This window comes from Balaenoptera ricei, chromosome 20 (genome assembly GCF_028023285.1).
Source record: "Balaenoptera ricei isolate mBalRic1 chromosome 20, mBalRic1.hap2, whole genome shotgun sequence".
NCBI classification, from domain to species: Eukaryota; Metazoa; Chordata; class Mammalia; order Artiodactyla; family Balaenopteridae; genus Balaenoptera; species Balaenoptera ricei.
This window is the reverse complement of record NC_082658.1, coordinates 62981263-63009221: the sequence shown is the minus strand read 5'-3', so window position 1 is coordinate 63009221 and position 27959 is coordinate 62981263. Positions and strand designations below refer to the sequence as shown.

Sequence of the window (27959 nt, the reverse complement as noted above, 5' to 3'; positions counted from 1 at the left end):
CCGCGCCTCAGGACCTGCGGGGCCGCGCGGCGCATCCTGCGGGCGGCGGCGGGCGGCCGGGCGCAAGATGATGAAGTTTCGGTTCCGCAGACAGGGCGCCGACCCGCAGCGCGAGAAGCTCAAGCAGGAGCTCTTCGCCTTCCACAAGGTGCGGCGGCGGGCCGGGGGCGGCTGGCCGGGGGGCGGGGACCGGGCCGGAGCCACGTCGGGCCGGGGGAGGGGGCGCACGCTGGGCCCGGCCGCCCCGCTCTGCTCTGCCCGAGCCGCGCGCCAGCCTCGCTCCATCTCTGCCCTCCGCTCCCCTGCTCCTGTCTCCGCGCCTTGGACTCCGCCGGCCTCTCCCTGCGGGCCTCTCCGCCTCCGTGTGTCTCCGGGCGGCTCTCAACTCTCGCTCCGGCTCCCACTGTCTGTCTCTTTATCTCTTTCTCGGGGACCGCTCGGCGCCCCTGCGCAGCCTTTGGGCCCGGTTTGTTTTGCTTTCGCACCCAGGCCGGTGGGGAGGGGTGCGGAGTGGAGGCAGATGTTGGGGGGTGGGGCTGGGAAATCCCTTCCCGGTTCCTCTCCTCCCTTCCCCCACCGCCCGGGGCTCCGGCTTGCGCTCTGCCCGGCACCGCCGGGGGCTCCAGCGGGGGATGCCTGGCCGTGTCAACTGCACTTCGAATCGCGGGGCCTCAGTTTCCCTTGCTATGGAATGGGGTCACTGTCCTCCTTGCTGTGGGCTCTGTCACAGGGGCAGCCGACCCACCGCCTCTCCTGGAGCCAAGGCGGAGGTGGGGGCGGAGGGCTGCTCCTTCCTTTCTTTCCTGGGTAGGGCCAGAGGGGCCACGGGAAAGGGGCTGCCTTCAGCCCCGCCTCCCCTGCGCTGGTGTGTGGTGGAGAGAGGCCCCAGCCTGCCCCTTGCTAACTCTCCCCAGGGGTGTCACTTCTGGCCTCAGTTTGACACCCAGGCCCTTTGATCGCAGGGCCCCTTGCTTCTCTTGGGGCTTAGAGTCGTTATGCCCACACACCGGTGAGAAAATTGAGGTTCAGGGCTGACCACGTGCCCAAAGTCAGAGTGAGCTGGGGCACTTGGTCTTTGGGTCCCCTTGTCAGTGGGATTTGACTTTAGCCTTGAGGGCCAGGGGCTTCGGGAGGGGTGCTGTGGTCCTGAGCTGGCTGCCAGGAGACTCAGGTCCAGGAGGAAGCTCTGGGGCGACCGGTCCTGCAGTGACCGAGGCCGGGTCGTCTCTCAGGGTAGGCGGGGTTTTCCAGGTGGCGTAGGGGCTGCCAGGACCCTCAGACTTGGTGGCCAAGGGGTCCAGAGGGGAGGCTGGTGCCCAGGGGCTCTGAGGTGTCCCCCTTCCTGTGCTGAGTGGCCGAGGGTGAGCCCCCTCGAGATGAGAGGACAGTGATGGTAGGGCAGGCGTCGCGCTCAGGTGTCACTTCCTCAGCCAGGGAGTCGGGGTGTGAAGTGGGGACCTGAGACAGGTGGAGAGGAGGCTTGCTCCCCCTGGCTGGCTCCTGGTGGCAGAAGCTGGTCTCCCTGCCAAGGAGGGTGAGGCCCCGTTCTGAGTGGGCAGCAGTGGTGGGAGGGGGCGGTCTTGAGCAGAGGGTCACTAGAGGGGCTGGTAGGTGATCACTAGAAAATAGGCCCAGATTCCCGAGTGGTGGGGCATGGGCAGGGGGTGGTGGTCCAGGGTGAGCCTGGACTTTGAACTCGGTCTCGGGTCCAAATCCCAGCCCTGCCCACAAGTTGCCTGTGGCATGTCCACTCTATGTCAGTTTAACGAATACCGCCTTGGGGGTGCTGATGTACTAGTTGGGGAGATAGTGAGAAGCCAAAAGAAGAGAGGGAAGTGTGCAGCCTGCGGTGGTTTGGATGGTGGTCAGTGCCGTGGGTGAGATCAGGCAGGTGAGGGTGGCAGGTGAGGGTGTGGAGCGATGGCTGCTGGGCCAGCTCAGGGGACCTCTGAGCAGTTGTCTCCTGAGCTGTGGGAAGAAGCCCACCTTGGAGAGTGCTGAGTAAAGCACGTTCCAGGTAGATGGACCGTAGATGCAAAGGTCCTAGTAGATTGGAGGAGGGCGGAAGGCCATCAAGTGAGCCAGGGGCCGGTGGGAGGAGCCAGATGGAGGGGACTTGGCTTTGACTCGGAGTGAGCCGGGAGCCCCGGAGGGTCCTGAGCAGAGGAGTGGGCCGCCAGACTTGGTCAGGTCCAGCGTGGGCACGGCGGTGTGGGTGCTCCCCACCCCACCCCGGTCAAGTGGGCCACGCTGTCCTCAGGTGGGCTCACCGGTGCCCAGATGGGAAGCCGAGGCTTGGCCAGTGCTGTGACTTGCCCAAGGCCAAGCCAGCTGCTCAGAGGAATCAGTCCCTGCCCAGATGGGATGAGGCTGGAGGCAGGCTGGGGCCACGGGCCTGGGGACCAGGGTTCCTTATAAAACTTGTCTTGCTGACGCAGTGGTTGGGGTACCGGCACCCACATGGGGTGTCCCACCTTGGTGTTGAGGGCAGGGGGCTGGGGGCCCAGGGGTGCAAGCTTCCCAGGGAGGGCCCCCAGCCAGGCTTCGGGGTTGACTAGGGGCTCCTTGGGTAGGTGGAGGGGGGGCGGGGAGCCAGGGCTGGTCTGCACTGGGACTGGCCCTGCCGGGAGCTGGGGACCTGGTGGGAGCCGTTGCGTGGACACCCCCAGTGCACAAGCCGCCTGCCCACCATCCCAACCAGGGATGGGAAGGGAATCACGTCTCCCAGTTTCCAGGTGGGAACCCAAGTCTGGCAGGTGCGTGACACCTTCAGGGCCTGGGCAGGAAGCTCCATCTCTCTGGGCCCCAGTCTCCCTGTCTCTGGGGCTGGGGGTGGGGAGCAGCCCCGGGTCGGGTCGGCGCTCGAGAGCCTCTGCCTAGCTGGCCTTGGGTACTGGCCTCTGACCACCCCCCAGAGCCTGTGTTGGGGGTTGCCTGGGGCTGCACCCCACTTCAGTCTGCCTGGAGGAGTGGGGTGTGGAGTCCTGCTCCATGGGGCAGCCAGGGTTCACTTCTGCGCCTGCGCCTGCGCCTCCTCTCGAGCCCCGTTCTGTTTGTTTTCAGAGCCCCGCGCACGGTGGGGTGGACCCGGGTGTAGAGAGGGACGGGGCCTCGACCAGGGAGGCCTCTGTGGCGGGGCCAGGGGCTCAGGCCCTTCCTCACTGGAGGTGTGATTACCCGTTTCGCAGCTGAGGGCACTGAGGCCCGGAGCACGGGTGTGAAGCAGTGGCAGAGCCTGGAGGCTGCCCCGGGGTGGGTGGGCTGTGCCTGTGCCAATGCCCTCACCTCCCTGCAGACCGTGGAGCATGGCTTCCCCAACCAGCCCAGCGCCCTGGCCTTCGACCCTGAGCTTCGCATCATGGCCATCGGCACCCGGTCTGGGGCTGTCAAGATGTATCCTTTGCGGGCCGCGGCCTTCGGGGCCCGTCAGAATGTCCTGGTTGCAGGTCCCCGTGTGCCGGGCCCCTGGGGCAGGGCCCCGGCTGCCCCGCGCTGCCTTTCGGCCAGCCAGTTACCTGGCGGTTACCATCCCGGCAACTGTGACCCGGGAGGTGGGCCGGGGCTGGTTGCACACGGTCCCCAGCAAGAGTGGTGGGCGGGCCAGGGTCACGGCGGGCCTTGCGCTGGTGCCCGGGCACACACACGTGTGCCAGTGTGAAGACACGTGTGTCCAGCCGAGGCGCTGGGGGCAGTACCAGGCTCGGCATGGTGGGCGCAGCGCGGCCCGCACCTGGGTGCTGGCGCCACACAATGGGCCTGTGAGCCGCACAAAGGGGCATTTTCCTGCGAGTGCAGGGTGGGTGCGGGGGGACGCTGGCAGCTGGACGCCTCCTTCCTGCCGTGGAGGATCCCAGCCCCGCTGCACGGGGTGAGCCCCTCAGGTGGGGCCCCAGGGGCAGGGTCTGGCCGGCCACTGCATGGTGGCACGGGGTCTCCCCACCCAGGGGCTGCGGGCACTGGCCAGGAAGTTGTGAGTTTGCTGACTCCAGGGAGAGCGGCTGGACCTGGATGCCCCCACCTCCTGTGGGCCCCTGAGGCATCGGTGGGCACGCAGGGGACGGTGCCCCAGCCGCTGGCCCAGGGGTCCCACTTCCTGGCCCGCTGCTTCTGCGTCTTATGGCGCTGTCCTGCCCCGTGTGTGCCATGGGCCCGGAGCCCCTTCCTCTGTGTCCCGGGGGAGCCTCTGCTGGCGGCATGGCCTTTCTTGTGCGCTGGCCTCTTGTGCTCACAAAGGACGGGCCGGCAGACGGCCTCAGAGGGGGACGAGGTCCCCCCAGCCCCCCCAGACCATTCCGGCCCGAGTCCTGGGCTGGGAAACTGAGGCTGGCCACAGGGGCCGCAGCGCCCCCCCCGCCCCGGGTCTGGCCCCGTCTCCTTGGCGACCCTGGTTCCCTCCCAGTGCTCCTGCCCTGTTTTTTGTCCCCTTGTCTGTGTCCTCCCGGCTCCTGCAGGGAATCCCAACTCCAGCTCCAGGCAACGGCTCCTGCCTTGTTTCCAGGCAACGTCCCTGACCCCTGCCCGGTCCTCCCTCCTGGGGCCCCTCGGCCTGCCCGTCCACTGTGAAGCCTGGGGTTGCTGGGACTCTGGCACTCACACTGGGCGCTTGAAGCAGGTCACCCAAGCTCTCCAAGCCTCTGTGGCCTCTCCCCTTGCGGTGGGGGCTGCCTGCCCCAGAAGGAGGTGGGGTTCCTGGCTTGCAGCTGGTGTCGGCCTGTGGCTGAGCCTCCCGGGCCTGGCTTGGCATCTCCCCGCTGTGTGATGCTGACGTGCGGGGCTGACTCCTGTGCACGCAGCCCGGAGAGGCTGACGCAGAGCCGTGAGCCGGGCCCGGGCCGTGTGTGCGGGCGGTGCGTTTATTCTCACGTGCCCTGCGTCAGCCCCACGAGGTCGGAGTGCAAGTCGCCAGCCCCTTCTAAAGATGAGGAAGTGAAGGTCGTGCAGCAGCGCTGACTTGCGGGGCCGAGCGAGCCTGCGTGTCGTGTGGCGGTGCAAGATGGTGCTCCCTGCGGCGAGGCACCCCCGTGGACTGGGGAGGCGCCTGGATAGGCAGGCCCATTGGATAGGGCCGGTCAGAGTGGTCCTGGGAGGAGGAGGTGTGGTTTCCCGGCCTGTGCCTGCTTTCCGCCCTTGACCCGTCACCCTCAGCTACGGTGCCCCCGGCGTGGAGTTCACGGGCCTGCATCAAGACGCGGCCACCGTCACCCAGATGCACTTCCTGCCCGGCCAGGTGAGCCTCGGCCCTGCCACTGGCTCCCGTGAACCCCATTTCCGCCCCGCCCCCTGCCCCAGCCCGGCTCAGTCTCGGTCTCACTCACCTGCCAGGGCCGCCTCCTGACCCTGCTGGACGACAGCAGCCTTCATCTCTGGGAGGTCGTCCACCGCAACGGCTGCGCCCACCTGGAGGAAGCCCTCCACCACCAGCCACCCAGTCGCCCGGGCTTTGATGGGGCCAGGTACTGGGGGACTCGGCCAGGGGCGGCCGCTGGACGTGGGGCAAGCCTGTGGAGGGCAGGGGGGCGGGAAGCTGCCCCGGGGCTGGGGTTCAGGGGGCACGTCTGGTGGCCTGGCAGGGCGTCAGGTAGGGGTCCCGGCAGAGTCTGAGGTGAGCAGGGACGGTCTGTGCTCCAGGACCACTGGGGCCCCAGGAGACACGGGACGGGAGAGTGTGTCCAGAGCCCAGTGAGAGGCACTTTCTCCCCTGCGGTGAGGGGCGTCTGGGGCAGGAACTGACATCAGCACAGGTCCCCTGGGCCCTTGACTGGGGGCAGGGCGATGGGCCACAGTGTGCCTGGGTGAAAGGGCGGGTCGGGGCAAGGAGCATCCCGCTGGGCTGTGAGGTGCTGGCAGGGTGCCCCAGGGGGGCGACAGCATGGGCTTGGACCCCTAGGGAGAGAGTACGGGGCCTCTTGGTTCCTGGCCTGGCAGCCCTTGTTGAAATGGCCAGAGCGGGTGAGTCTTTCAGGTTACAGGCTGCCTGTCCAGCTCCGCGGGAGGCTTGTCCTGCTTGGGCTTGAACTGGGGCTAGGTGACCACCCCCCCGCCCCATGTCCAGCCCTAACCCAGGATGGATTCCCGGGGTCTCCGAGCCTCTGCAGGGGAGCGATCCAGGGCCCATCTGCAAGTCAGGGAGACATCCATGGGCTGGGGGCGGGGCTTCCTGAGTGGGGCTCAGGGGGCCGTGCGTCCTGAAGGTTCTGGTCCTGGCCCAGGCGGGGCCTGGTTCCTGCCTTCCCCTCTTGGTAGGTGGGAGGAGCTCAGGGGCCCTTCTCCAAGACCTGGGGACCTATTTTTATCCCTCTCCCCGCTGACGTCCTGATGAATAACCGAGCGAGCTGATTACGATGTCCGCGGCCACCGATGTCTGCGGCCACCGCCGTGGCCTTTCTGGGGCTGCCGCGAGTACAGAGGGGCTGCGGCGAGCTGACGGTAGCAGCTCAGCCCCCTCCACGCCCTCCTCAGCAGGCGGATGGGCTCCCACACTCACCCCCCTCCCCTTGGCCCCCACAGTGGCCTGCCCATCCTCGCCCGCATCACCGTGGTCCTGCTGGTGGCTGCCGGTGACCTGGCAGCCCTGGGCACTGAGGGCGGAAGCGTCTTCTTCCTGGATGTTCCCACCCTGACGCTGCTCGAGGGGCAGACCCTTGGCCCGGACGAGGTTCTGCGAAGGTGAGAGGCCACCCGGCTTCCCTGCACCCCGTCTGCCGGGCGTGCTGCTGCCGGCTCACCCCCCACGCACCCCTCCCCTCCGCCCTCGCAGCGTGCCTGACGACTACCGGTGCGGGAAGGCCCTGGGCCCTGTGGAGTCACTCCAGGGACACCTGCGGGACCCCACCAAGATCCTCATCGGCTACAGCCGAGGCCTGCTGGTCATCTGGAACCGAGCCGCGCGGTGTGCTGACCGCATCTTCCTGGGGAACCAGGTGTGTGGTGGAGTGGGGAGGCCAGCGGCTGCGCCGGGGCCTCTGCTCACGGCCGCGGCGCTCACGCCCGTCCACCCCGCCCCGCAGCAGCTGGAGAGCGTGTGTTGGGAGCGCAGCGGCCGCACGCTGGTCAGCTCGCACAGCGACGGCAGCTACGCCGTCTGGGCCGCGGACGCCGGCGACTCCCCGACGACACAGCCCACCGTGGCCACCATGCCCTACGGTGAGTGCCGGGGAGGCCTGTGCGAGTTCGGCAGTGACCCCGAGCTCAGACTGGCCTTGGTGGGGGGGCTTTGGGAGGACTTGTAGAAGGCGGCGGGGCTGAGCCCAGCCACAAAGCTGAGACCCCCCCGGGGCTGTCGGGCAGCGTGCCTTCCCCTTGGGAGGTGGGAGTGATGGAGGCAGGAGGGGAACGGAGAAGCGGCGAGAAATGCAGCCCGGGGCTCGGTGAGCCTGATGCTCTCCTACCCCTCCAGGCCCCTTCCCTTGCAAAGCCATCAGCAAGATCCTGTGGCGAAACTGTGCCTCTGGGTAGGTGGGGCGCCGGGGCCGCGCCTGGCTGCGGGAGCGCAGGGCGGGGGTGGGGGAGGCTCTCCCCGTCCCCACGGGGCCCCTCCGGCGGCTCACGTGGCTCCCCTGCCCCGAGCAGCGAGCACTTCGTCGTCTTCAGCGGCGGCATGCCCCGCGCCAGCTATGGCGACCGCCACTGCGTGAGCGTGCTCCAGGCCGAGACCCTGGTGACGCTGGACTTCACTTCCCGCGTCATCGACTTCTTCACGGTGCACAGCACGCGGCCCGAGGACGGTGCGTACCTGCCCTCCCACCCCGTGCCCGTGTGTCTGCGGCCATGCTCACCCACCCCATCCTGCAGAGTTCGACGAGCCCCAGGCCCTGGCCGTGCTGCTTGAAGAGGAGCTGGTGGTGCTGGACCTACAGACGCCCGGCTGGCCGGCTGTGCCCGCCCCGTACCTGGCCCCGCTGCACTCGTCTGCCATCACCTGCTCGGCCCACGTCGCCAACGTCCCCGCCAAGCTGTGGGCCCGCATCGTGAGCGCTGGCGAGCAGCAGAACCCCCAGCCGGCCTCCGGTGCCTCGGTGTGTGCCCGGGGGAAGGGTGCTGCCTGGGCACGCGCCTGAGATGGGGATGTGGCAGGTGTATGTGGGGAACTTGGAGGGACTCTGTGCCCTGGATGCCACTGCTGGGGTGAGAGGAGGAAGACGCTTGTCCTGACCTTCCGTTTCCGTCTCTGTCCCCGTCTCTCAGAGCTGGCCTATCACCGGGGGCCGGAACCTGGCTCCGGAGCCACCCCAGCGAGGGCTGCTGCTGACCGGGTAGGTGAACGCGTGTCCCCGGCTCAGCCCAGTTGTGACGGGTGGTATGAGTGTGCGTGTGTGTGTGTGTGGGCGAGCAGGGCCTGGCGCAGCCCATGCGGGTGCGGGAGGGCCCGTCCTGGGTCTGGCGGGAGCTGACCTGCTCGCTGACTCAGGCCTGGCCCCTGGTGGGACCAGGTCATCCCCATTCCCGCAGGGTGCACTGGGGTGAAGCCTCCCTAGACTCTGGTTCAAGGCTCAGCCCTCCTTTTAGCCCGAAACTGGGCTCCACCCACTCAGCCTGCCCTGGGACTGGAAAATCTGGGCTGGCCCACGCCGAGCTGCACAGGGCAGGTGCCCGAGAGCCCGGCCTGGGCCTGGCGGGCGCTGACGTGCCCGGTGACTCGGGCCCCGACTTTCTGCCCAGCCCCTGCCTTGCGCCTGTGCTGGGACCCTTGGGCCTCTGACTCCAGCGCCCCCTCCCCAGTGAGAACTCCTCACCATGGCTTTCAGGGCCTCTGGAGCCGTCCCAACTGGTCCCGTGGCCTCACTCACCTTCTCACGCCCTGGCTCTGGGCTCCCCCCACCGCCCAGGCGCCTGTGACCTGGACTCTGCAGCTGTGTCCTGAGGCTGCACCCCAGTTTGGTCTGCTCCTCTCCTCTTTCCCTCTCTGCTTCCTCCCAGCCTGCCCAGGCTTCCTGCTCCTGCCCCTGCCCCAGCCGATCCCTCCGCTCTGTGACTGCATCTCTGGTCACCTTTTCTGGAGGCTCGCCTGGGGGCAGAACCCCCATAGTCCTCTGTTCCCTGTGTCACCCACCCCTCACCTCCTGTTCATTATTTCTGGTGATTATTTCCGCACATTCTCACCCTCTTTGCAGGGAAGGGCCCAGCACCTACTGTGTGTGGCCTGGTGTACAGGAGGGCTCAGTATGTGTCCTGTACGGTTGGTAACTTCCTGTTTGCTGTATGCAGTAGGAATCCAGTCAGTGTTTGGCTTAGGCGCTTAGTGCCCAGTGCGTGGTCGCTGGATGACTGGAGGGGGCGGGGGGCTGGAGGACCTGGGACCTGACCTCACCTTCCCTGCAGGCACGAGGATGGCACCGTGCGGTTCTGGGACGCCTCCGGCGTGGCCCTGCGCCCACTCTACAAGCTGAGCACCGCCGGCCTCTTTCAGACAGACTGCGAGCACGCCGACAGCCTGGCCCAGGCCGCCGAGGACGACTGGCCACCCTTCCGCAAGGTGGGCCCCTCCCCTGGCCCCGGGGAGCCTGGTCCGGGCTCCGCCCTGTGTCACCAGCCCTTCCGCCCTGCAGGTGGGCTGCTTCGACCCCTACAGCGACGACCCACGGCTTGGCGTGCAGAAGGTGGCGCTCTGCAAGTACACCGCCCAGATGGTGGTGGCCGGCACCGCGGGCCAGGTAGGGCCAAGGCGTCCCCAGGGCTGCGGGTCTTGGGGGGCTTTCTGGAGGGTCTGGTGGGGTGGTAGAGGGACCGGAGCAGCAAAAGCCCAGAGGTGGGAACGGGGCTCCAGGTGGGACCAGCCAGGGCTGTGGGGACCCACAGAGCCTTGGGGCCGGGGTGGGAGCACAGGTGTTAGATGAGCCCCAGGAGGGCAGGGCTGGCAGGTCCTGGTCGCCACCGTGTTGCTCAGTGAGGGCCCTGGTATACAGTGGGCGTCCAGTAAGTGTTTATTCAGAGGATGCACTGGAGACAATCCTGGGACCACCCTGGCAGAGGCATCGGAGGCTCGGGCGGGGCACAGGTGGCCCCCTCTTTGTACCGACGGCCCCCTGCGCCCCCCCCCCCCCCCGCCCCTCAGGTGCTGGTGCTAGAGTTAAGTGATGAGCCGGCAGAGCAGGCGGTGGGCGTGGCCAGCGTGGACCTCCTCCAGGACCGTGAGGGCTTCACGTGGAAGGGCCACGAGCGGCTGAGCCCACGCACAGGGCCGCTGCCCTGGCCGGCCGGCTTCCAGCCCCGCGCCCTGGTCCAGTGCCTGCCGCCGGCTGCCGTCACTGCTGTCACGCTCCACGCCGAGTGGGGCCTCGTGGCCTTCGGCACCAGCCACGGCTTCGGCCTCTTTGACTACCTGCGCAGGAGCCCCGTGCTGGCCAGGTGCGTGCGGGCCCCTCCCGAGCTTTGCGGAGGCGCAGGTGGGGGGTGCTTTCGAGCCTTGCGGGAAGCGCTGCTGGTGGAAGTTAGGCCCCCCGGCGGCTGGGCTCAAGGGCGGGCTTGGGACTCGGGCTTCCCTGATGCCCGGCACCTGCGCCCCCCAGGTGCACCCTGCACCCCAACGACTCCCTGGCCATGGAGGGGCCGCTGTCCCGTGTGAAGTCGCTCAAGAAGTCGCTGCGCCAGTCCTTCCGGCGCATCCGCAAAAGCCGCGTCTCGGGCAAGAAGCGCTTGACTGCCGCCGGCAGCAAGGTGGGCCGGGTGGCCGGGTGGCCGGGCGGGGTGGCAGGGGCGGGAAGACCGGGCTCCCGAGCCTCGTGCCCCTCCAGTTGCAGGAGGCCAATGCGCAGCTGGCGGAGCAGGCCGGCCCCCACGACGTGGAGGTGACGCCCGTGCAGCGCCGCATTGAGCCCCGCTCGGCCGACGACTCCCTCTCGGGCGTCGTGCGCTGCCTCTACTTCGCCGACACCTTCCTTCGCGACGGTGAGGCCGGGAGGGGTGTGCTGGGGAGGTGGCCCTAGGTGGCGTGGCCCGGGTTCCGGTCAGCCGCCTGGGAAATGGGCGTGGAGCGGCGCCTCCCGGAAGGTTGGAAAGTGTTGCCTGCTGAGTGCCGGGCTGCGCTGGTGACAGGGTGCCCCGGCCCACAGCCGCCCCCGGGACAGCCTGACGGTGGGGTTGGTGAGCGGAGACCCGAGCGGAGACGGGAGCCCGGGGCCTGGGGGGGGAGTGCGGGCTGCAGCACCGAGGCCGAGGTGGGCGTGTATCAGGAGACCCGGGCAGCATGGCTGGAGTGGAGGACAGGCCCGGGAGGTGTGGGTGCCGGCCGCCTAGCCAAGGAGCTGGCTTTATAGTAAGGTATTTTTTTTTTTTTAATATAAATTTATTTATTTATTTTCGGCTGCATTGGGTCTTCGTTGCTGCGCGTGGGCTTTCTCTAGTTGCGGTGAGCGGGGGCTACTCTTCGTTGCAGTGTGCAGGCTTCTCATTGTGGTGGCTTCTCGTTGTGGAGCACGGGCTCTAGGCGTGCGGGCTTCACTAGTTGTGGCACGTGGGCTCACTAGTTGTGGCTCATGGGCTCTAGAGCGCAGGCTCAGTAGTTGTGGCGCACGGGCTTAGTTGCTCCGCGGCATGTGGGATCTTCCCGGACCAGGGCTTGAACCCGTGTCCCCTGCATTGGCAGGCGGATTCTTAACCATTGCGCCATCAGGGAAGCCCGAGGAGCTGGCTTTGACCCCGAGCGGTTGGAGCCCCTGAGGGTCCTGCAGAGGGCAGTGATGCGGTCGGGTTTATGGACGGAGTTGCTGATTGGTTTAACTTGATGATGGGGCACATCCCGTTCAACCCCACACCCCGCTGCCCGCCCCTGCTCTCCATCGTGTCTCGTGGGGGATTTTAAGTGAAAGCCCCTGTGTGAGCAGCTCAGTGTGCGTCTGGTGGACGTAACCTACAGCCAGGGTGCCCGAGTCGCACGCTGTAGCATGGACGCTGATGCTAGAGTTCTCCTGTCACAGTCGGCCCACGGGCGACTCTGTTCATCTCAGGAACGCCTTTTTGGGGTTGCGTCAGCGTCCAGCTAGTCTGCACGTGGCGCTATCGTTGATGCATCTTTCCATCTCCGTCTGGGAGGGGAGCCCCCACTTCTGGTGGTGTTTGTGGAACTTCCCACTGTCTGGATGCGGCAGCCCGGGGTTTTGGTTGGCCTGCTTCCAGTGTCCCCCTCAGAAGCCGGCTGGGCTTTGGCAAGCATGGCTTTGATTGCTCGCTCATGTTTTGCTCAGGTGTTCCCACCCCCTATGGTTGCTGCTCAGGTCACCAGTTCATCAAGGGTGCACCGTGGTGACTGTCCGGTCCATCCACGCCTGTGTGTTTTTAGCTGATTTTCCACTCCTTCCTGAGGGGGGTCAGCTTGCACGGGATGGCAGGCTGGGTGTCTGCGGCAGGACCAGTGATGGACGTAGGGGAGTCGGGGCTCCGCGACGGGGCCGCATCCCCGGGATGCTGGGGGCGGGGGGGTCTGAGAGGTCAGGGTCCAGTTTGACATCCCCACGGAGGTGCCCTAGAGGTCACTCCTGTGCCTGCAGGAGGACTGGCCGAGGTCACCAGGGAGGTGTGGGCTGGAGAGAACCAGTCCAGGGTCCCAGGGCATCGGGAGGGGCGGGGAGGGGAGGGGAGGCACGTGCCTGCCTCACCAGCTCATCACCCCCCAGCGGCCCACCACGGCCCCACCATGTGGGCGGGCACCAACTCGGGCTCCGTGTTTGCCTACGCGCTGGAGGTGCCGGCGGCAGCAGCGAACAGCGACAGGCGGCCCGAGCGGGCAGTGGAGGCCGTGCTGGGCAAGGAGGTACAGCTGATGCACCGCGCGCCCGTGGTGGCCGTGGCCGTGCTGGATGGACGCGGCCGCCCGCTGCCGGAGCCCTACGAGGCCTCAAGGGACCTGGCACAGGCGCCTGACATGCAGGGCGGCCACGCTGTGCTCATCGCATCTGAGGAGCAGTTCAAGGTGAGCTGGCACAGAGACCCCTGGGGCTTCCGCCTCCTGGACACCGCCAGACCCTCGACGACGCTTGCCCACCTACGCCCGCTTGCTGAGACCTCCCGAGAGCCCCCAGCTGGCAGAGACGCCCTGGGGAACCCCGGGGGCCCCCAGGACCTCGACCGCCCCCCCAGAGCTCGAGGTGTGGGGGGGTCCCGGCCCCTGGCCCTTCCACCTGGCGGGACTGGCTCCGCCACAGTGGGAGGGGCCTGGCAGGTTTCCGGGCAGAGAAGCGGGTGGGGCCAGAGGGCCGGGCTGGGTGGCGGCACGGGGGTGAGGACGGGCCGGGCTCTGCTCAGCGGCCATCCCCTGCCCGCCTCCAGGTGTTCACGCTGCCCAAAGTGAGCGCCAAGACCAAGTTCAAGCTGACGGCCCACGAGGGCTGCCGCGTGCGCAAGGTGGCCCTGGCCACCTTTGCCAGCGTGGCCTGCGAGGACTACGCCGAGACCTGCCTGGCCTGCCTCACCAACCTGGGCGACGTGCACGTGTTCTCGGTGCCCGGCCTGCGGCCCCAGGTGCACTACACCTGCATCCGCAAGGAGGACATCAGCGGCATCGCCTCCTGCGTCTTCACACGACACGGCCAGGGTGAGGGCCCCGGACGGCAGGGGAGGGGCTGCTCACAGGGCTTCCGGGAGGGGGGCGGGACCTTCACTGCGCTCTCTGCTCCCCCCCCACCCCCCCCCCCCCCCAGGGTTCTACCTGATTTCCCCGTCGGAGTTTGAGCGCTTCTCCCTGAGCGCCCGCAACATCACGGAGCCGCTCTGCTCTCTGGACATCAGTTGGCCCCATGATGCCATGCATGCCAGGTGCGTGGAAGGGGTGGGGCCTGGAGCAAGGAGCAGGGTCGCCATCCCCAGTGTCACCCCTCTCTGGTCCCAGGGCTCAGGAGTGGGAGGGTGAGGGCCTGGCCCTCGAGCCATGAGGCACCTGCCCCTGGTCCCCAGCACAGACCCATCTCTGCAGCTACAGGCCCCGAGAATCGCCCAAGCTGAGCCAGGCTAACGGGACCCCTGGCGTCGTCCTGGGCCCACAGAGCCGCGGCGGAAGCCCCGATCCCACCCGCAGCGAGGGAGCTGGTGAGGAGAGCGGGCGTGAAGTGCGGCAGTTCATCCTCAGGGCGGGCCTCTGCGGGATGCAGGCACTGAGGGGGCCGGGGGGAGGGCGTGCTGGGCACGAGAGGGTGGGGGGTCCGTGTGTCGGTGCCGTGGTCCACTGTGCGCTGGACTCGGGACCAGGGCCCCAGGTGTGGAGTCTGCCCCGGGGCCCTGGGAAGGGCCTCATCGCTTCCTCTCTGCAGACACCCCGGAGCCGCCTGAGGCCACGCTCTCACCCACGTCCGTCGACTCGGCCACCAGTGCCGACACAACGCTGGACACGACAGGGGATGTGACGGTGGAGGACGTGAAGGACTTCCTGGGGTGAGGAGGTGGCTGGGTCCACAGGAGGGGGTTGGTCGGCTCCCAGCCTCCCTCCCCCCTTTCAGCCAGCCTCATATCCCAGCTGGGCCCAGAGGGCCGAGGAGGGCCTGACCCCAGACCCGCTGACCGCTGCCCGTCTCCCCAGCTCTTCGGAGGAATCTGAGAAGAACCTGCGGAACCTGTCAGAGGATGAGGCCCGAGCCTGCCCCATCCTGATCGGATGAGGCGCTCAGGTGCGGGGCCCTGGGTCTCCCTGGTCCCCTCGGCGTGGCCTCACCCACCCCACCCCCACCCCGGTCTTGCACCTGAAACCCTGGCAGGCCCCGGGAGGCGTTTCCCCAGCCTGCCCCTCCCGGAACTGTCCCGGCAGGGCCTCCACAGCCCACGCAGACGTGCTTCTCGTAGTTTGCTGTTAGAAATCAGGGCCAGCCAGTCAGCCCCCAGATAACAAGGCTGGTGTCTGGAATGAGACCAGGCCAAACCACTTAGGGGGACGGCGGCTTGGGGGCTCAGGTGGTTTTGGCCAGCCTGTTTCGCAGGTGAGATCACCCAGGTGTGTGAGATTGGGCGCTGCCCGAGGCTGACCGGCCCCCGTGCCAGTCTCGGTGCGGCCCAGGCCCGACTCTGATGCCGTAGGTCTGCCCCCGACCCCCGCCTCTCCCTGCACAGACGCTGCGGCTCCCTCTTTGTTGCTGGGGTCACCGCTGCCCCCTCCAGGGCCACGCTTTAGCCTCAGGGGCCCAGATGTGGCCGGGGCTAAGGCTGTCACTGCAGGGCCCTTGCCCTCATCCTGGACAGGAGACTGAGTGGTGGCACACGTGTGGCCAGGTCGCCTGCCCCCTGGGACCTCCCTGGCCTTCGGCTGATGCCTTTTTCCTTCCTCTACCAGGAAGGCCAGAACTGCCAGGCCTGCCCTGTTCGGAGCTGGGACCCAGGACCCCGGCCCTTCACGTAGACCTGCACCTGCTAATCTCAGGCTCCAGCGGGACCTGCCCAGCCTGGCCCCAGAGGCCACCCGGGAGGTCAGGTGCCACAAGGGAGGGCAGCTGGGGCTCACAGCCTGTCACCTCCCAGGCGACAACACCGTCCTTTCCCTCTCCTTTTGCAAAGAGTATTTTTCTAACGCCTGTGCCAGGCACCACAGTCATTTCTAAAACTATTTTGGTACGTGCTCCTGGGCCAGCACCCACGACCCCCGCCAGGCTGTGCACGAGTGTGTGTGTGTGTGTGTGTGACCGAGAGCTCCACTGGGCACCCAGGACTGGGGCGTGTGCGTGTGTGTGTGTGGAGCGGGGGTCAGGATGGGTTTCCTTGTAGATTGTACCCTGGGGTTTTTTTTTTCTGTCATTTTGTTAAAATTAGCAATTTTAATATTAAAAATACTGCTTTTTAATATTGAAAATAAAAGCATTTAATACAACCACACCTGCTTTATCCCTGGCAGAAAAGGGGGCATCACACGTGAGCTCACGGTGGAGGAGATCCACTTTCCCAGGCCCCTGGGGGCACTGGTCAGGGTTACTCCTGTTGCTGCTGCTGGGGGCTACGGCACTGGGGGCAGGTGGTGGACAGACAGGCCCTTCCTTTCTCTCCCTCCGCAGAGCCTGTGGTGGCCACCAGGGCACGCAGGCAGCTGCCCTAGGTCAGGGCCTGGCTGAAGGTGCTCCAGGCGTGGAAGCAGCGGGTGAAGGCGTGCTGCTCGTTGCCCTTGCGCACCAGGCGCAGGCGGCGGGGACGCTCGTGCTCCTTGGAGCGCATGTGCTGGATGTACACCTGGTGGGCGGGACGGGTGAGTGCGTGCCTGCAGCCTCGGCCCCTCCCCCCAGGCCCAGCCTTGGCCCCCTCCCCCGCTCACCTGGCAGGCCTTCAGACTCAGCTTGATCTCCACCTGGCTTGTCTGGGTCCCCACCCACATGTAGACCTGTGGGGACAGCGGGGGAGGTAGTCACCCGGCCTCGGAATTCCCATCTAGGGACGGCAGGGCTCCCCGAACGGGCAGGGTTGGTGGGCTCTCACCTCTTGGCCATTGTCTAAGAGCATGATGTCATCATCTGCCAAGTCGTCTTGGCAAAAGTCAGAGCACTTCTCGGTCACTGCGAAGTAGCCCTTCTCGTTGGAGCACCTGGGGGTCAAGGGTCATGGGGAGGCTGAGGGTCGCAGCAGCGGGGCCAGGACTGAGGGGGACACGGGGGGCGGGGGTGGGGCCGGCCTCACCGGAAGAGCCGCGTGTGCTTCATGTACTCGGCGTCGTCGTCATAGGGCTTCCGTGCCCCGATGCCCACCCAGAAGAAGTTCTCGGGCTCCTCGCCCTCGTTGATGACCTGGGGGAAAGGTCGGTCAGCTCGGGGCTGGCTGCCCTCGCCCAGCCACCCGCGTGCGTCACCCACCCTGCTCACCTGCTTGCTGTAGGAGGCCTCAAACATGCTATTCAGGATGTCCTCTGCCAGCTTGGCCTCGTCGGGGTCCGACGCCCGGCCCACCCACGCGTACACGATGCCCTGGTTGTCCTCGCTCTCGAAGGGAACCTGGGTGTGCGGAGGCTCGGGTCACGCCCTGCCTGCACCCCCGCCCTGCCCCGCTCCCGGCCGCGCCAGGCCTCACCTTGAGGATGAAGCAGAACTCGGAATTGAGGAGGCCGGAGTCGGTGCTGATCTGGATGCACCTGGGGGAGGGGGGTGGTCAGCAAGGAGCCCAGGCAGGACACAGCCCACTGGCCTCCCGCGCCCGCTCCCCGCAGACAGGCACCGGGTGCAGAGGGCGCTGCCGTTGGTGCGGATCTGGTACAGGCTCGGTTGCAGGGCTCCCTGGGCCGCCTTCCTCTTGCCCCGGTGGATGATAAACTTTCTCTTGAAATGGGACAGAAACTTGGGGTTCTCCTGCTGCTGTGTCATGCGCACCACCTGGGGGCACGGAAGCCGTCAGGGGCAGCTCCCCGGTGGGGCAAGCCTCCCCTGGGTGAGTCCCAGGGACACCCCCTCCCCGGGTTCTGGGGGTGTGGCCGGCACACCTCCAGCTTGCCGGGGAAGAGGCTCTCAAACTTCTTCTGCAGGCTGAAGGTGAAGGTCAGCCAGCCCATGCTGGACGCCTGGCGGCCCTGCCAGAAGTACACGACGCACTGGAAGTCCTCCTCGGGCTGCTTCTCCGCCTCGGCCGCCACCTGCTCTCCCTCCTGGCCCTCCGCCCCCGCCTTCGCCTTCACGGTCGCCGCCTCCTCCTCCTCCTCCTCGTACTCCACGGGGACCCAGTACCTGCGGGGTCAGAGGGTGGTGGGCAGGGCCGAGCCCCCGGCACCGGGGGGCGGGTGGGGCGAGGGGCGCGGGGGAGGCACCTGCAGAGGAAGACGTAGCAGTCCTGCGTGTAGAAGTGGCCAAACTCCTCCTCGGGCAGCCGTGCGAACTTCTTCCCCTCGAGCACGAAGCCCTCCATGCCGTCCAGGTCCTCGTTCCACTCCTCCATCAGCTGCTCCGCCTGCGTGCGACCCCAGCCGTCACGGGCCTCGTGGCCCTGCCCGGCCCTGCCCCACCCGCCCTGCGCCCCAGCCCCGGGCCCACCTCCGCCAGAGGCATGCGCGGCTGCCGCGGCAGGAAGAGCGAGGTGAGGTCGGCCTTCATCTGATCTTTCTTCTCGGCGTCACGCTTCACCTTCCCCGCGAGCCCCGGGCCCTGCAGCACGGCCTCTGCGTTGCGCGTGTAGTCTACGGTCAACACATCGTCCCAGTTCTTGAACTTGGCCTTGAACACCTGAGAAGGCACAGGTGGAGTAGGACGCGCGGAGCCTGGGGAAGCAGGGCGGGGCCTAGGAATCGGGAGAGGTGTGGCCTAGCAACCTAGGGGGCGGGGCTCGGGCAGAGGGTCCGGGAAGCTGTGGAGCTTGGTAACCAACCGGTCCACAGAGGGTCAGGGCAAGAACGCGCCCGCGGGATCTCGGGGAGGAGGCCTCCGGGGGCGCCGCATCGCGCACCTGCGCCTCTGTGCCCTCCAGGCTGCGGCTGACCGTGGCGTGGCGCGGCCGGTGCAGCATCCCACACAGCTCCTGGCCCAGCTTGAGGGCGGCAGCGCGTACCAGGCGCGGAGACTTGCGGCCGAGCCAGATGAACACGTCGGACCAACAGTCCAGGATGTACACGCAGCGCGTGTCCAGCAGGCTCTGCAGCTGCGGGGCCCCGGGGGCTGGAGGTCAAGACCAGGGCCACCAGCAAGAAGGGGTCCAGCCCCCACGCCCTCCTCCCTGTGCGTCTCACCAGCCGCATCCCAGGCATCAGTTCCACCTTGGGCCGCAGCTTATGTTCCACAGAGAGCTTGTAGTTGATCTGCGGCAGCTCCAGGTAGCCCAGGCCCAGGCCCACCTGGCAGGAGCAAGAGGTGGTCTTAACCAGGCTGGGTCTGGGGAACACGAGCCCCGGCCACAGCAGCCCCTGCTTCAGGCTGGCCCCTGCACTCAGGTCCACAGCCTGCTCCTCTCCAGGCCAGCTTCCTCCCTCCACCCCAAGATGCTTTCTAGAAAATCCTATCAGTGGAAGAAAGGCTGGTAGATGGTGCCTTCCCTACCCGCCCTCTCCAGGTCCTTTCGGGTTCTCTAACCTGTCCTCTTCCCGCCCACAACACGCCCACCTTCCTGTCACCTACAGCACGAAGGCCAGGTCCCCAGGCCTGGCACCCATGTGCTTCTTGGCCTCCCTCTCCAGCCCCGCCTTCCCGGAAGCACAGAGCCCAACACCAGTGCCCCCGGCCCCACTCAGCCAGCCTCAGACCCGTGCTGAGCTACTCCTTGACCAGAAGGTGGCACCCTCTCCCCACTGAGGTCCCGAAGGAGACCGCAGCCGCCGCCTGACCGCCAGTGAAGTCAGGCCAGCCCCGCACCCCCGGCTCACCTTATACAGCTTGGGCTGGGGTGGCGAGAAGTCATCGGGCACGTGCTTCTTGATCTCGGAGGGCTCCCCGCCCAGCACCTCCCAGAACTCTGGGGGCTCCTGGCCTTGTACCAGCAGCGAGATCTCCGCCTTCCCTTTTCGTTCATTCTTGTTAATTTTCTCTGCAAAGAGCCTGAAAGCGGGTGCAAAGCCTTAGTGATAAAGCCCACGCCTCCTCCTTGGGTGACAGTTTTCCTTTGCACAGAACACCCCAGCACGTCTGGGCAGGTCACAGCCCTCTTACCTGGCCTTGGTGGTGCTGCTCAGCGTGGCCTGGGCCCCCCGCCACACGTAGATGTCCAGCCCTTGGTCCAGCAGGAAAACAAACCTGGACAGGAGGGGTGGGAGGGGCTGCCACTGGCCACGGGCAACGACTGCCCCCATACCTCCGACCCCACCCCAAATCCCTGCTTGCTGGACCTCCTGCCAAGCTCTGCGGGACAAGGGCTGGAAGGCCTGTCTAGAGCCGAGCCCTGCCCCCCACTGGTGGAGAGAAGGTTCGGGGTGAAGCACCCCACCTCACGTCATGGGGCTCACCTTGGGTCCAGGGAGGCCCCCTTAAGAGGCACGGGCTCCAGCTTGAGGTTCGTTTTTCCATACACACGGTACATCCTGTGGGCCAGAGCAAGAGTGGCTTGGCGGGGGCACCAAGGGGCAAATTTACCCCAGTACCCTCCCCCCATCCTCCCCAGCTGAGCCCAGGTCAGTGCCGCCCGCACACCCCTCACCTGGTTACGTAGTGTGTGTCCTCCACGGTGTAGAAGCCGCTGGCCGTCCCACCCTCGACGTAGGAGATGTCGTTGTCAAACACCTGCGTGCGGGGCGTGTGGGCTTTCACCGAGCTGTCCCCCCACCCCCGCCCAACGCCACCTGTCAGGAGGGGCGGACTTGCGTGCAGCAGAGTCAGAGGCTGCCAATCCACGATGATGTTAAAAATACAAGATCTGTGCCTACAGACGTAAACACACACGGGGTGGTACGATGTACATAACTGTGAACGCATTTGCTCCTGTCCGAACACAGCATGTTTAGACACGCGTGTATCAGGGAACAGGACCGGGCAGGTTTATGGAAGAAGGCAAACTTAGGTGGAAGTGCCCAAAATCTCGTCTCGTGTAGGTACCTACATGTAACCAGCTGGCGGGTAGGCCGGCGCCTCTCACTAACCCAGCTCACTGGACTCTGGCCCTGCCCCTGGCCCCGCCTCCTTGGTGGCCGGCCGGTGGGCCACCCTCTAGCAGCTCCCCATCTCTCCTGGTCTCCTACACCACCACCAACCCAGTTTCCAGCTCCCAAACTAGCCTGGTCTCCTTATCCTCACCTGAGCCAGGACTCGCCTCACCTCACTTCCCTGACCTCACCCCATCCATCCCTGCTGTCTGCCATAGGTCCGCGGCGCTCAGCACCTGATACAGTTCAGTCAGCCCCGCCCACCGGCCCTTGGCTCCGGCCCCGCCCCTCCGCACCTGCAGGAATTCGTCGCTCTCTTCGCCCATCTCCTCGCGCACGGTGCGGCACTCGGCGCCCAGGTAGTTGCGCAGGTTGACGGCGTGGATGGCAGAGCACGCCTTCTTGTCGAGTGTGGCCTCCCCGCCGATCCAGTAGTAGATCTCCCAGTTCAGAGACCCGCTGTCATCCAGAAAGGTCTGGAGGCCGGGGCAGTGGCCAGGTCAGCCCCCGCCAGGCTTCTGCTGGGCGGCCTCCCGGGCCGAGCCCTCGCCGCCCACCCTCCCCCGGAACACGGCTGGAAGCGGGCGGTTCTGAGCCGTCCAGGTCGGGCCTCACAGCCCCCTGCCCCGCACCTTGAGCACAATGTAGCAGTCGGCCTCGTAGAACCTGCCGTGGAGGGCTTCCCCCACCAGCACAGGCACGAAGTTCTCCATCTGCCAGATGGTCAGGCCAGGAAGCTGGCCCACGTCCTCCGTGAAGAACTCGGAATAGTCGAGGCGCGGCTTCTCCAGGCCCTGGTCCCAGCGCCGCACCTTGCCTCCAGGCGCTCCAGAGTCCACACTCTCCTGGGATCGAAGGCACAAGGCTGGCTTGACTCTGGGCAGCCGCTCGCGCTGGTCGGCCTGCGACCCAGCTCAGGACCCCTCTCCCACTGGGCCCGGGTTGCACTGCTGAGCAGAGCCTGAGCCCCGGCCCGGCTTACCTCCTGCTTCTTGTTTTTCTCCTGGGCCACGTCCGACATGCCCTTCAGCACCTGCTTGGCCTGGTCATCCTGGGCCGAGTCCTTGCGCCTCCGCAGCCGCATTTTGCGAGCCAGGGGGTCCTTGGGCCCACTCCCTGCTGAGGGGAGGGGTACACAGCTGACCCGGCTGCCCCCCACTCCGCCTGGGGCGTCCAGCCAACCAGGGGCCAACCCCACGCCCCGCATCCAGAGAGCCCGTCCCACCCAATTTACAGATGGGTAAGCTGAGGCCCAGAGAGGAGCCCCCACTGCCAGGCCAGACCTTCCCCTGCTCACCAGCCGCCGCCGCGGCCACCGTGGCAGGGGAGGCTCCCGCCAGCCGCAGCTGGTTTTGCAGCGAGAAGTCAATGTTGTACCACTCGGTGGTGCGGTCAGCAGGCTTGGGGGGCATGACGAGGCTGGGGTTCTCCCGCACGTCCAGGACCTGCCTCGTGGGGCGAGCGGAGCCGGCGCTGAGCCTGAGTTCTACCTCCCGGCCACCCCAGACCCCTGCTCTTTGCGACCTCTGGGGCCAAAGGGCCCAGGTTCTCATCCTGCAGCCACCCTCGTGGGCTTGGGCCTTCCCGTCTGTCAAGTGTGACCTCGGAGACTGGCTGGTTATGAGGCTTAAGCAATGCTGTCGAGCGTGATGTGGCCACAGGACGTGGGTCACCCCCTCCTCACCCTGCCACCAGCCACCCCTCCAGGAGCCCTTTGCTCGGTCTTCTCTGGGGGTCTGTCCGCACCTCTCCTGTTCCTCCCTCCCCCCAGTACCAGCCGCCTGCCCAACCTCGATCTCTGTCAGGAAGTGGACGGCCTCCGGGAGGGTCACCAGGCGATTCTTGTTCAGGACCAGCTTCCTCAGCTTTGTGCACCTGTGACGACATAGCTGGGCCTCAGGGGGGTGACAGACGGGGAGCCGGGGGCCTTCCAGTCCCGGGTTGGGGAGGCAAGTAGGGCCAGAGAGACTAAGCAGCCCAGCTAGTTGGGAAACCAGCCAATTTGAAGGTGCCGGGAAAGACGGGAGGGGCCGGGGTCTCCTCACGGCTAAGTGACCGGGAGGGTCTTTCTGCGGCTTCTACAGGGCAGCACCTTCCAAAGGGGCCTTCCGAGAACTAAAGACCCCTGGGTGCGAACAAGAGCGCATCAAAAAACATGTTCTGCCCTCGAATTAACCCGGAAGCTGCCGAGGGTCCTCTGTCCTCAGTGCCGGGGACCATGCTGGTGGACGCTGTGACCTCTAGGAGGGGGAGGGGACGGAAGCAGCACTGTGCCCCAAATGCAGGTGGCAGCAGAGCCCTTCTGGCCTCATCCCTATCGGCATCCCCCCGGACACTGCTCTGGGGACGTCACCCGCAGAGCCAACTCCAGCCCTCCCGTTTTCTACGCGGCACGGAGACCGCGGGGGCAGGGTGGCGGGGCCGCGCTGGGATTCCTGGGCTTTCCGCGCCGTGCTCCTTCGCCCGGCCTCGGCCCGGCACCTGCAGAGACTCTCGGGGATCAGCTCCAGGTTGTTGTTGGCGGCCATGAACTCTTCCAGGCTGGACAGCTTGCCAATGCCCGAGGGCAGCCCGTCGAAGTCCAGCTTGTTGGAGCTCAGGTACAGCCTCTTGAGCTTGGTCAGCTTGCAGATGGCCGACTAGAGGCGGCACGGGCAGGGGCAGGTCAGGGGCGGGCACAGGGTGGCCTGCAGCCTCCCCGCCCTCCCTGGGCCCCAACGCACGGGCAGTGAGGTCAGCTGGTTGCGGGACAGGTTCAAGGTCTCCACGTGCACCCACTGGTCGATGCAGAGGGACAACTCCGAGATCTGGTTGCTGCTGAGATTGAGGCGCCGCAGGCTGGGGAGGGTGTACAGGCACTCGGGCACCCGCGTCAGGTCGTTGCAGGACAGGTCCACATCTGGGCGTGGGGTGGGCGCATCAGCCGGGGCCCCTGCGGTGGGCTCCAGGGGCGGCGGGCCTGTGTGAACCCCGGCTCCCCCTCCCGGCTCTGTGGCCTCAGGTACAAGACTTAACCTCCTGGTTTCTCAGAGCAGGGGGTCTATGCACAAAGCCTGCTCGTAACCTGGTGTTACTCCCAGTCGTCACGGTGACAACGGGAGGAGATGTGACAGAACCACACCCCCTTCCCCCGAGAGGTGCTCACTGAAGCAGGGTACCATCCCCTCCTCTGTGAGGAAGCGAGGGGCTGAGGGGTCCCCAAGGACTGCCAACCTGCGAGGTGGCTCAGGCCCTCCAGGCTGGTGGGCAGGTTGCCCTGGGTGCGCTGTGTGTTCCTCAGGTGCAAGGTCTGCAGGGCCGTCATGGCCGGGAGCTGCCTGCGGGGAGACATGGTGTTCAGGCCGGGGGCCGGGGCCGAGCGGGCCCACAGCACGAGGCCGATGGTGGCGGAGACGCGACACCCAGCAAGGCCGGGGCCCCAGCGGGGAGGGCCAGGCGGGTGCCCACCGGAGCTGGGCGTGCAGCAGCGGGTTCCCGTTGAGCACGAGCGTCTGCAGGTGCACGAGGCGGCGCATCTGGGGGGGCAGGCTCTCCAGGCGGTTCTCGCTGAGGTCCAGGTACAGCAGGTCGGTGAGGTTGATGAAGAGCTGGTTGGGGATGGTGTCGATGCTGCGGGTGGAGGGCTGCCGGGTCAGGGCCGCACTCCCACCTCCGGGACCAGCCCCCGGGCCACCCAGCCCGCCCTCTAGGCACCTGTTGTGGCTGAGGTTCAGCACCAGCATGTTCTTGGCGTTCTCCAGCTCCCGAGGGCACTCCGTCAGCTGGTTGCAGCTCAAGTCCTGGGTAGAGGGGCGAGGCCGGGTCAGGGGCGTCAGGGCTGGTCCCACCCTGCCAGGCTTCCGCCAGGCTCGAGGGTCACGACAGGCACTGAGAGGGGAGCAGAGGAGGGGGCTTCAGGGCAGAGTGAGACAGTGGGACCCTGGGAGGAAGGGAGCCTAGGCTAGGGATCCGACTCCATAAGCGACCTTGGGCAAGGCACTGCCCCCTGTAAGTCTCAGGTGTCTGCGTCTGTAAAACAGGATCACCATAGCCCCAGGGTCCAGCGTAGTGGGTGGGCGCTGAATGGTGGGGCTGGCACAAGGGCCAGGTGGCAGATAACCACTGACCAGAACCGAGAGATCATCCAGCTTGAAGATATCGTCGGGGACTCCGGAATTCTTCAGGCTGTTGGCTCGAGCCACGATGGCCTGGGGATACACCATGAGAGTCCGTGACTCCTAGCTTCCACCCCCCAGGAGAAACAGGGATCGGGGGGGACACCACCTCCGGAAGTCCACCAAGGCCAGGCCTGAGTGCTCTCCCACTCTGGCTTTTACTCATAATCCCTCTACTTGGCAAGCCTTTTCTAGACTACCAATGAGCTCCTATTTATACCTCTAAGCCCAACTCAAATGTGCCCCAGAGCCCAGCACACGGAATCTCAGGGAACCTTTCCTGATGGAATAATCCCTCTTCCTCCCAACCCCAAAGGGCAAGACAGGGATAGAGCTCTGAGTCAGAGCTTCTAGTACAGAAGAAGGTTGAACCAAAGACAGGTCAGAGCGTAGACTCAAAGCAAGTCCGTTTCCTCTCCCCTTAGGGCTGAAACTTGCTCACGCTTCCAAAGTGCAGGAAGTTAGTGCAGGAGGGCTGAGGGGGAGGGGACAGGCCAAGTGATGGCACCATGACTGCAAGCGACAAAAACACTAACAAGAGCCCCCGCTGCTGCCCCCTCAGCCCCAACGTCCGTGTGGTGCCACCGTGTTGCTTCACGGCAGTCACTGCTGGACCATCGCGGAAAGTGGAAGGAACTCGTCCAAGGCCATGCAGCCGGGAAGTGGCAGAGCTCAGATTTAAACTCGAGTCCGGAGGCTGTGCCCTTAACATCTCAGAGCTCTGACCTTGGATGGGAATGACCCTCGCTGAGGGCTGCCGGTCTGGGGGGCCTGAGGGTCTGGGACGGGGGCTCTATGGAGAGCAGAGGCGCAAGTGAACAGCCCCGACCACCTCCCCTCCTGGCTGAGCCCCGCCCTTCCCCGGCTCTACCACTGCCGGCTGTGTGACCTGCCTCCGTGGCCAAGTGTCCTCATCTGTGAACTTGGTGGAGGTGAAGATCACATAAAAAGCCCTTGGGAAACAGTTGGAACAGCGCTCAGCTGGTAACAGCTGCTATAGTACTTGTTGTTCAAACTGGGTGGGGTCTGGGGGTTTTTAGCGCTTCCCTCACAGTTACTCGACACACGGCATTACTGCACACTCTCTCCCCCAGCGTGCGGGTACAGAGAGGTGCTGGCCCGGCCCTCAGGCCCCGGCCCGAGGTCTGCAGCCTCGGGCGGCACTCACCCGCAGCGACGGCAGGCTGGACAGCTCCCCGTGGAGCGTGGTCAGGTTGTTGTGACTCACCGACAGGTGCTCCTGGGCAGGGACGGGGAGAGGGGCTCAGCGGGGCGGTGGGGCGTCCACGGAGCCCCCATCTGCCACCACAACGCTGCCCCATCCAGGGGGCCCTCAGCCACACAGGCCAGTCCATTTCTGCAGCTTCCCCCCCTCACAGACCCAGACTCCTCTTGCACGCCCCCCGGGACGGGGTACTCACTCCCTCTCCACCGGCTCTGCTCTGGTCAACGTCCTCCTCTGCGCCGTCTGTGCTCTGCGCGGCTTCTCCCCACCTGGCCAGCCCACCCACAGGGACCCTCCCTGCCTGCCCAGAGCCTCTTACCAGCTTCTGCAGGGCGGCCAACTCCTCCGGCAGGTAGCAGAGGCCGGTGCGGTTTAGCTTCAGCCATCGCAGACTAGTCATGGCCTTGACGTTCTCGGGGAAGTAGCCACCCTGAGGGGTATGTCGTGGTAAGGCTGGTCTGGGACACGGTACCCTTGTTCTACCGCCCTGTGGCCACCACTGCCCACGGAAGCCTTTGAGAGCAACAGTCACCTCTCATTGGCTGTGTGAACCTGGACAAATCACTCTGCCACTCTGTGCCTCAATTTCCTCGCCCATAGACTAGAACTAATAAAACCCCCGATGACAAAAGCGTCATAAGGAACAACTAATGGTCAGGATGGCCGCGGATCTAGAACCTGTCTCTCTTGCTGTGTTCTCGGCCCCAGGAAAGCGTACTCCAGGTGACATCCGCACACCTAGCTGTGTGGCTACATCAGCTCAATGTCTCTGCCAGGCCCTGCCTGTGCTCCCACCCTGCCATCAGCATATGGCCGCTAGTGGCAAGGTCGACTCCCTGTGTGAGGCCCCAGCGCCCCACCCTGCACAGGCACAGCCTTATTCGTTAGTTCATTCACCCCTTCGTTCCCCATATTCAAACGCCCACCTCGGGACCCCCAGCCCTTGTGGCAGGGAACCTGGGGCAGCATGTGCCTTCAGCGCCCCTGGCTGCTGTCCCCTTCCCCCTCCGGGCACATTCCCAGCAGGTGACTCAGACTCTCCCAGTTTAGAGAGAACACAGGGGGACCCCAGCTGAGCATGGTGGGGATGGGGGCAAAGAAAAGTGGCCACCTGTGCCTGGGGTCAAGTGTGCACACGTGGGTTAAACGCAGGAAGGCGGCCTGTCTTCTCGGCCCTGGCCCAACCCCCGACCCCAGCCACAGGCAGGGCCTCCGGACGCTGCGCTGCGGACCCAGGCTCACGCTACACTGCCCCCAGCCTGAGCCTGCCCACACCCCACCCTGCAGCCGGGATCGCCCTCCAGGAGCCAGGCCAACTCTCAGGGCCTCGTCTCTGGTCGCCAGCCCTAACCCTGCCAGTCTCATTCTCGGGCCTCCAGAACCACTGTGCGTGCCCCCCAGTTCCCCCACTGGCTGGAGGGCTGGGCTCGTGTTCCTCGTGGCTCGGGTCAATCAGTCCAGCAGCTGCTCAGACAACTGCCACCCAGGCCCTCGCCCAGCTGCTCGACACCACCCTCTCCACAGCAACTAATCCCTGCCTCCAGAGGGCTAATTTTAAGCCCCTTCACCGGACGAGAAAGCGAGGCTCGAGGAGGGGAAGTGACTTGCCCAAGCCCACACAGGATGGGGGTGGCAGGCGGGGGCAGGGCACAGCCGGCGGCGCGGCCGTGAGTCAGGGCCCGGCTTCGGCGTGTGACGTCACAGGGGAGGGGAGGGAGGCCTGGGGAGGCGGGAGCAAGAGCTCCGACCTGGGCCACCGGCCGGCCGGGCGGGGCCAGGCGCCAGGAAGGGGCCCGGTGGGGGTTCCCCGCGCACCCCGACGCGGCTCCGAGACCCCGCGTGCGCCCGCCCGGCCCGCCCTGGGTCTCCTTCGCGGGCGCCGGACGGAGACCTGGGGGGCTCGGTTCGGGGCGGGGCCCGGGCGAGCCCGTCCGCTGTCCCGGGCGTGCAGGAAGCGGATGGGCGGGTTGGGGGGCCCGTCCGCCGTCCCGAGGCTCACCTTGAAGTCGTTGCCGCTGAGATCTACGCCGCGCACGAACGGCAACACCCCAGTGGCCTCCATGGCGGCGCTCAGCTGCTGGGAGCGGGGAGCGGGCTGCCCGCGGGGCGGGGCGGGGCGCACGGGGCGGGGAGTGCGGAGCCG

General features: G+C 66.4%; 2 protein-coding genes across 4 annotated transcripts; one reads left to right on the top strand and one right to left on the bottom strand.

Annotated features, from left to right (window-relative positions):
• Nucleotides 1-15775, top strand: LLGL1 (LLGL scribble cell polarity complex component 1). 2 transcript variants are annotated; one of them, XM_059908554.1, is made up of 23 exons: nt 1-148; nt 3296-3393; nt 5146-5227; nt 5323-5453; nt 6508-6666; nt 6758-6920; nt 7008-7143; nt 7397-7451; nt 7570-7724; nt 7792-8015; nt 8185-8252; nt 9319-9472; nt 9546-9650; nt 10052-10344; nt 10506-10653; nt 10731-10884; nt 12609-12904; nt 13261-13525; nt 13632-13746; nt 13910-14016; nt 14238-14358; nt 14504-14591; nt 15248-15775. In XM_059908554.1, exons 1-22 carry the CDS (start codon nt 68-70, stop codon nt 14580-14582), a joined length of 3189 nt encoding a protein of 1062 aa, XP_059764537.1. In that variant the 5' UTR covers nt 1-67; the 3' UTR covers nt 14583-14591; nt 15248-15775. The 2 variants fall into 2 exon arrangements, with proteins under 2 accessions (XP_059764537.1, XP_059764536.1); XM_059908553.1 differs by having other exon boundaries at nt 13904-14016.
• On the bottom strand, nt 15745-27932 carry FLII (FLII actin remodeling protein). 2 transcript variants are annotated; one of them, XM_059908551.1, is made up of 30 exons: nt 27816-27932; nt 26136-26246; nt 25760-25831; nt 24544-24624; nt 24131-24216; nt 23885-24046; nt 23651-23754; nt 23161-23336; nt 22919-23076; nt 22228-22312; nt 21735-21882; nt 21420-21556; nt 21070-21282; nt 20734-20913; nt 19996-20078; nt 19805-19879; nt 19512-19595; nt 19229-19400; nt 18599-18703; nt 18319-18510; nt 17910-18098; nt 17687-17826; nt 17366-17606; nt 17104-17258; nt 16960-17020; nt 16755-16883; nt 16573-16679; nt 16375-16480; nt 16214-16279; nt 15745-16131 (listed from the first exon to the last, which is right to left on the bottom strand). In XM_059908551.1, exons 1-30 carry the CDS (start codon nt 27876-27878, stop codon nt 15997-15999), a joined length of 3816 nt encoding a protein of 1271 aa, XP_059764534.1. In that variant the 5' UTR covers nt 27879-27932; the 3' UTR covers nt 15745-15996. The 2 variants fall into 2 exon arrangements, with proteins under 2 accessions (XP_059764534.1, XP_059764535.1); XM_059908552.1 differs by having other exon boundaries at nt 21420-21553.
• Between the last annotated feature and the right edge of the window lie 27 nt (nt 27933-27959).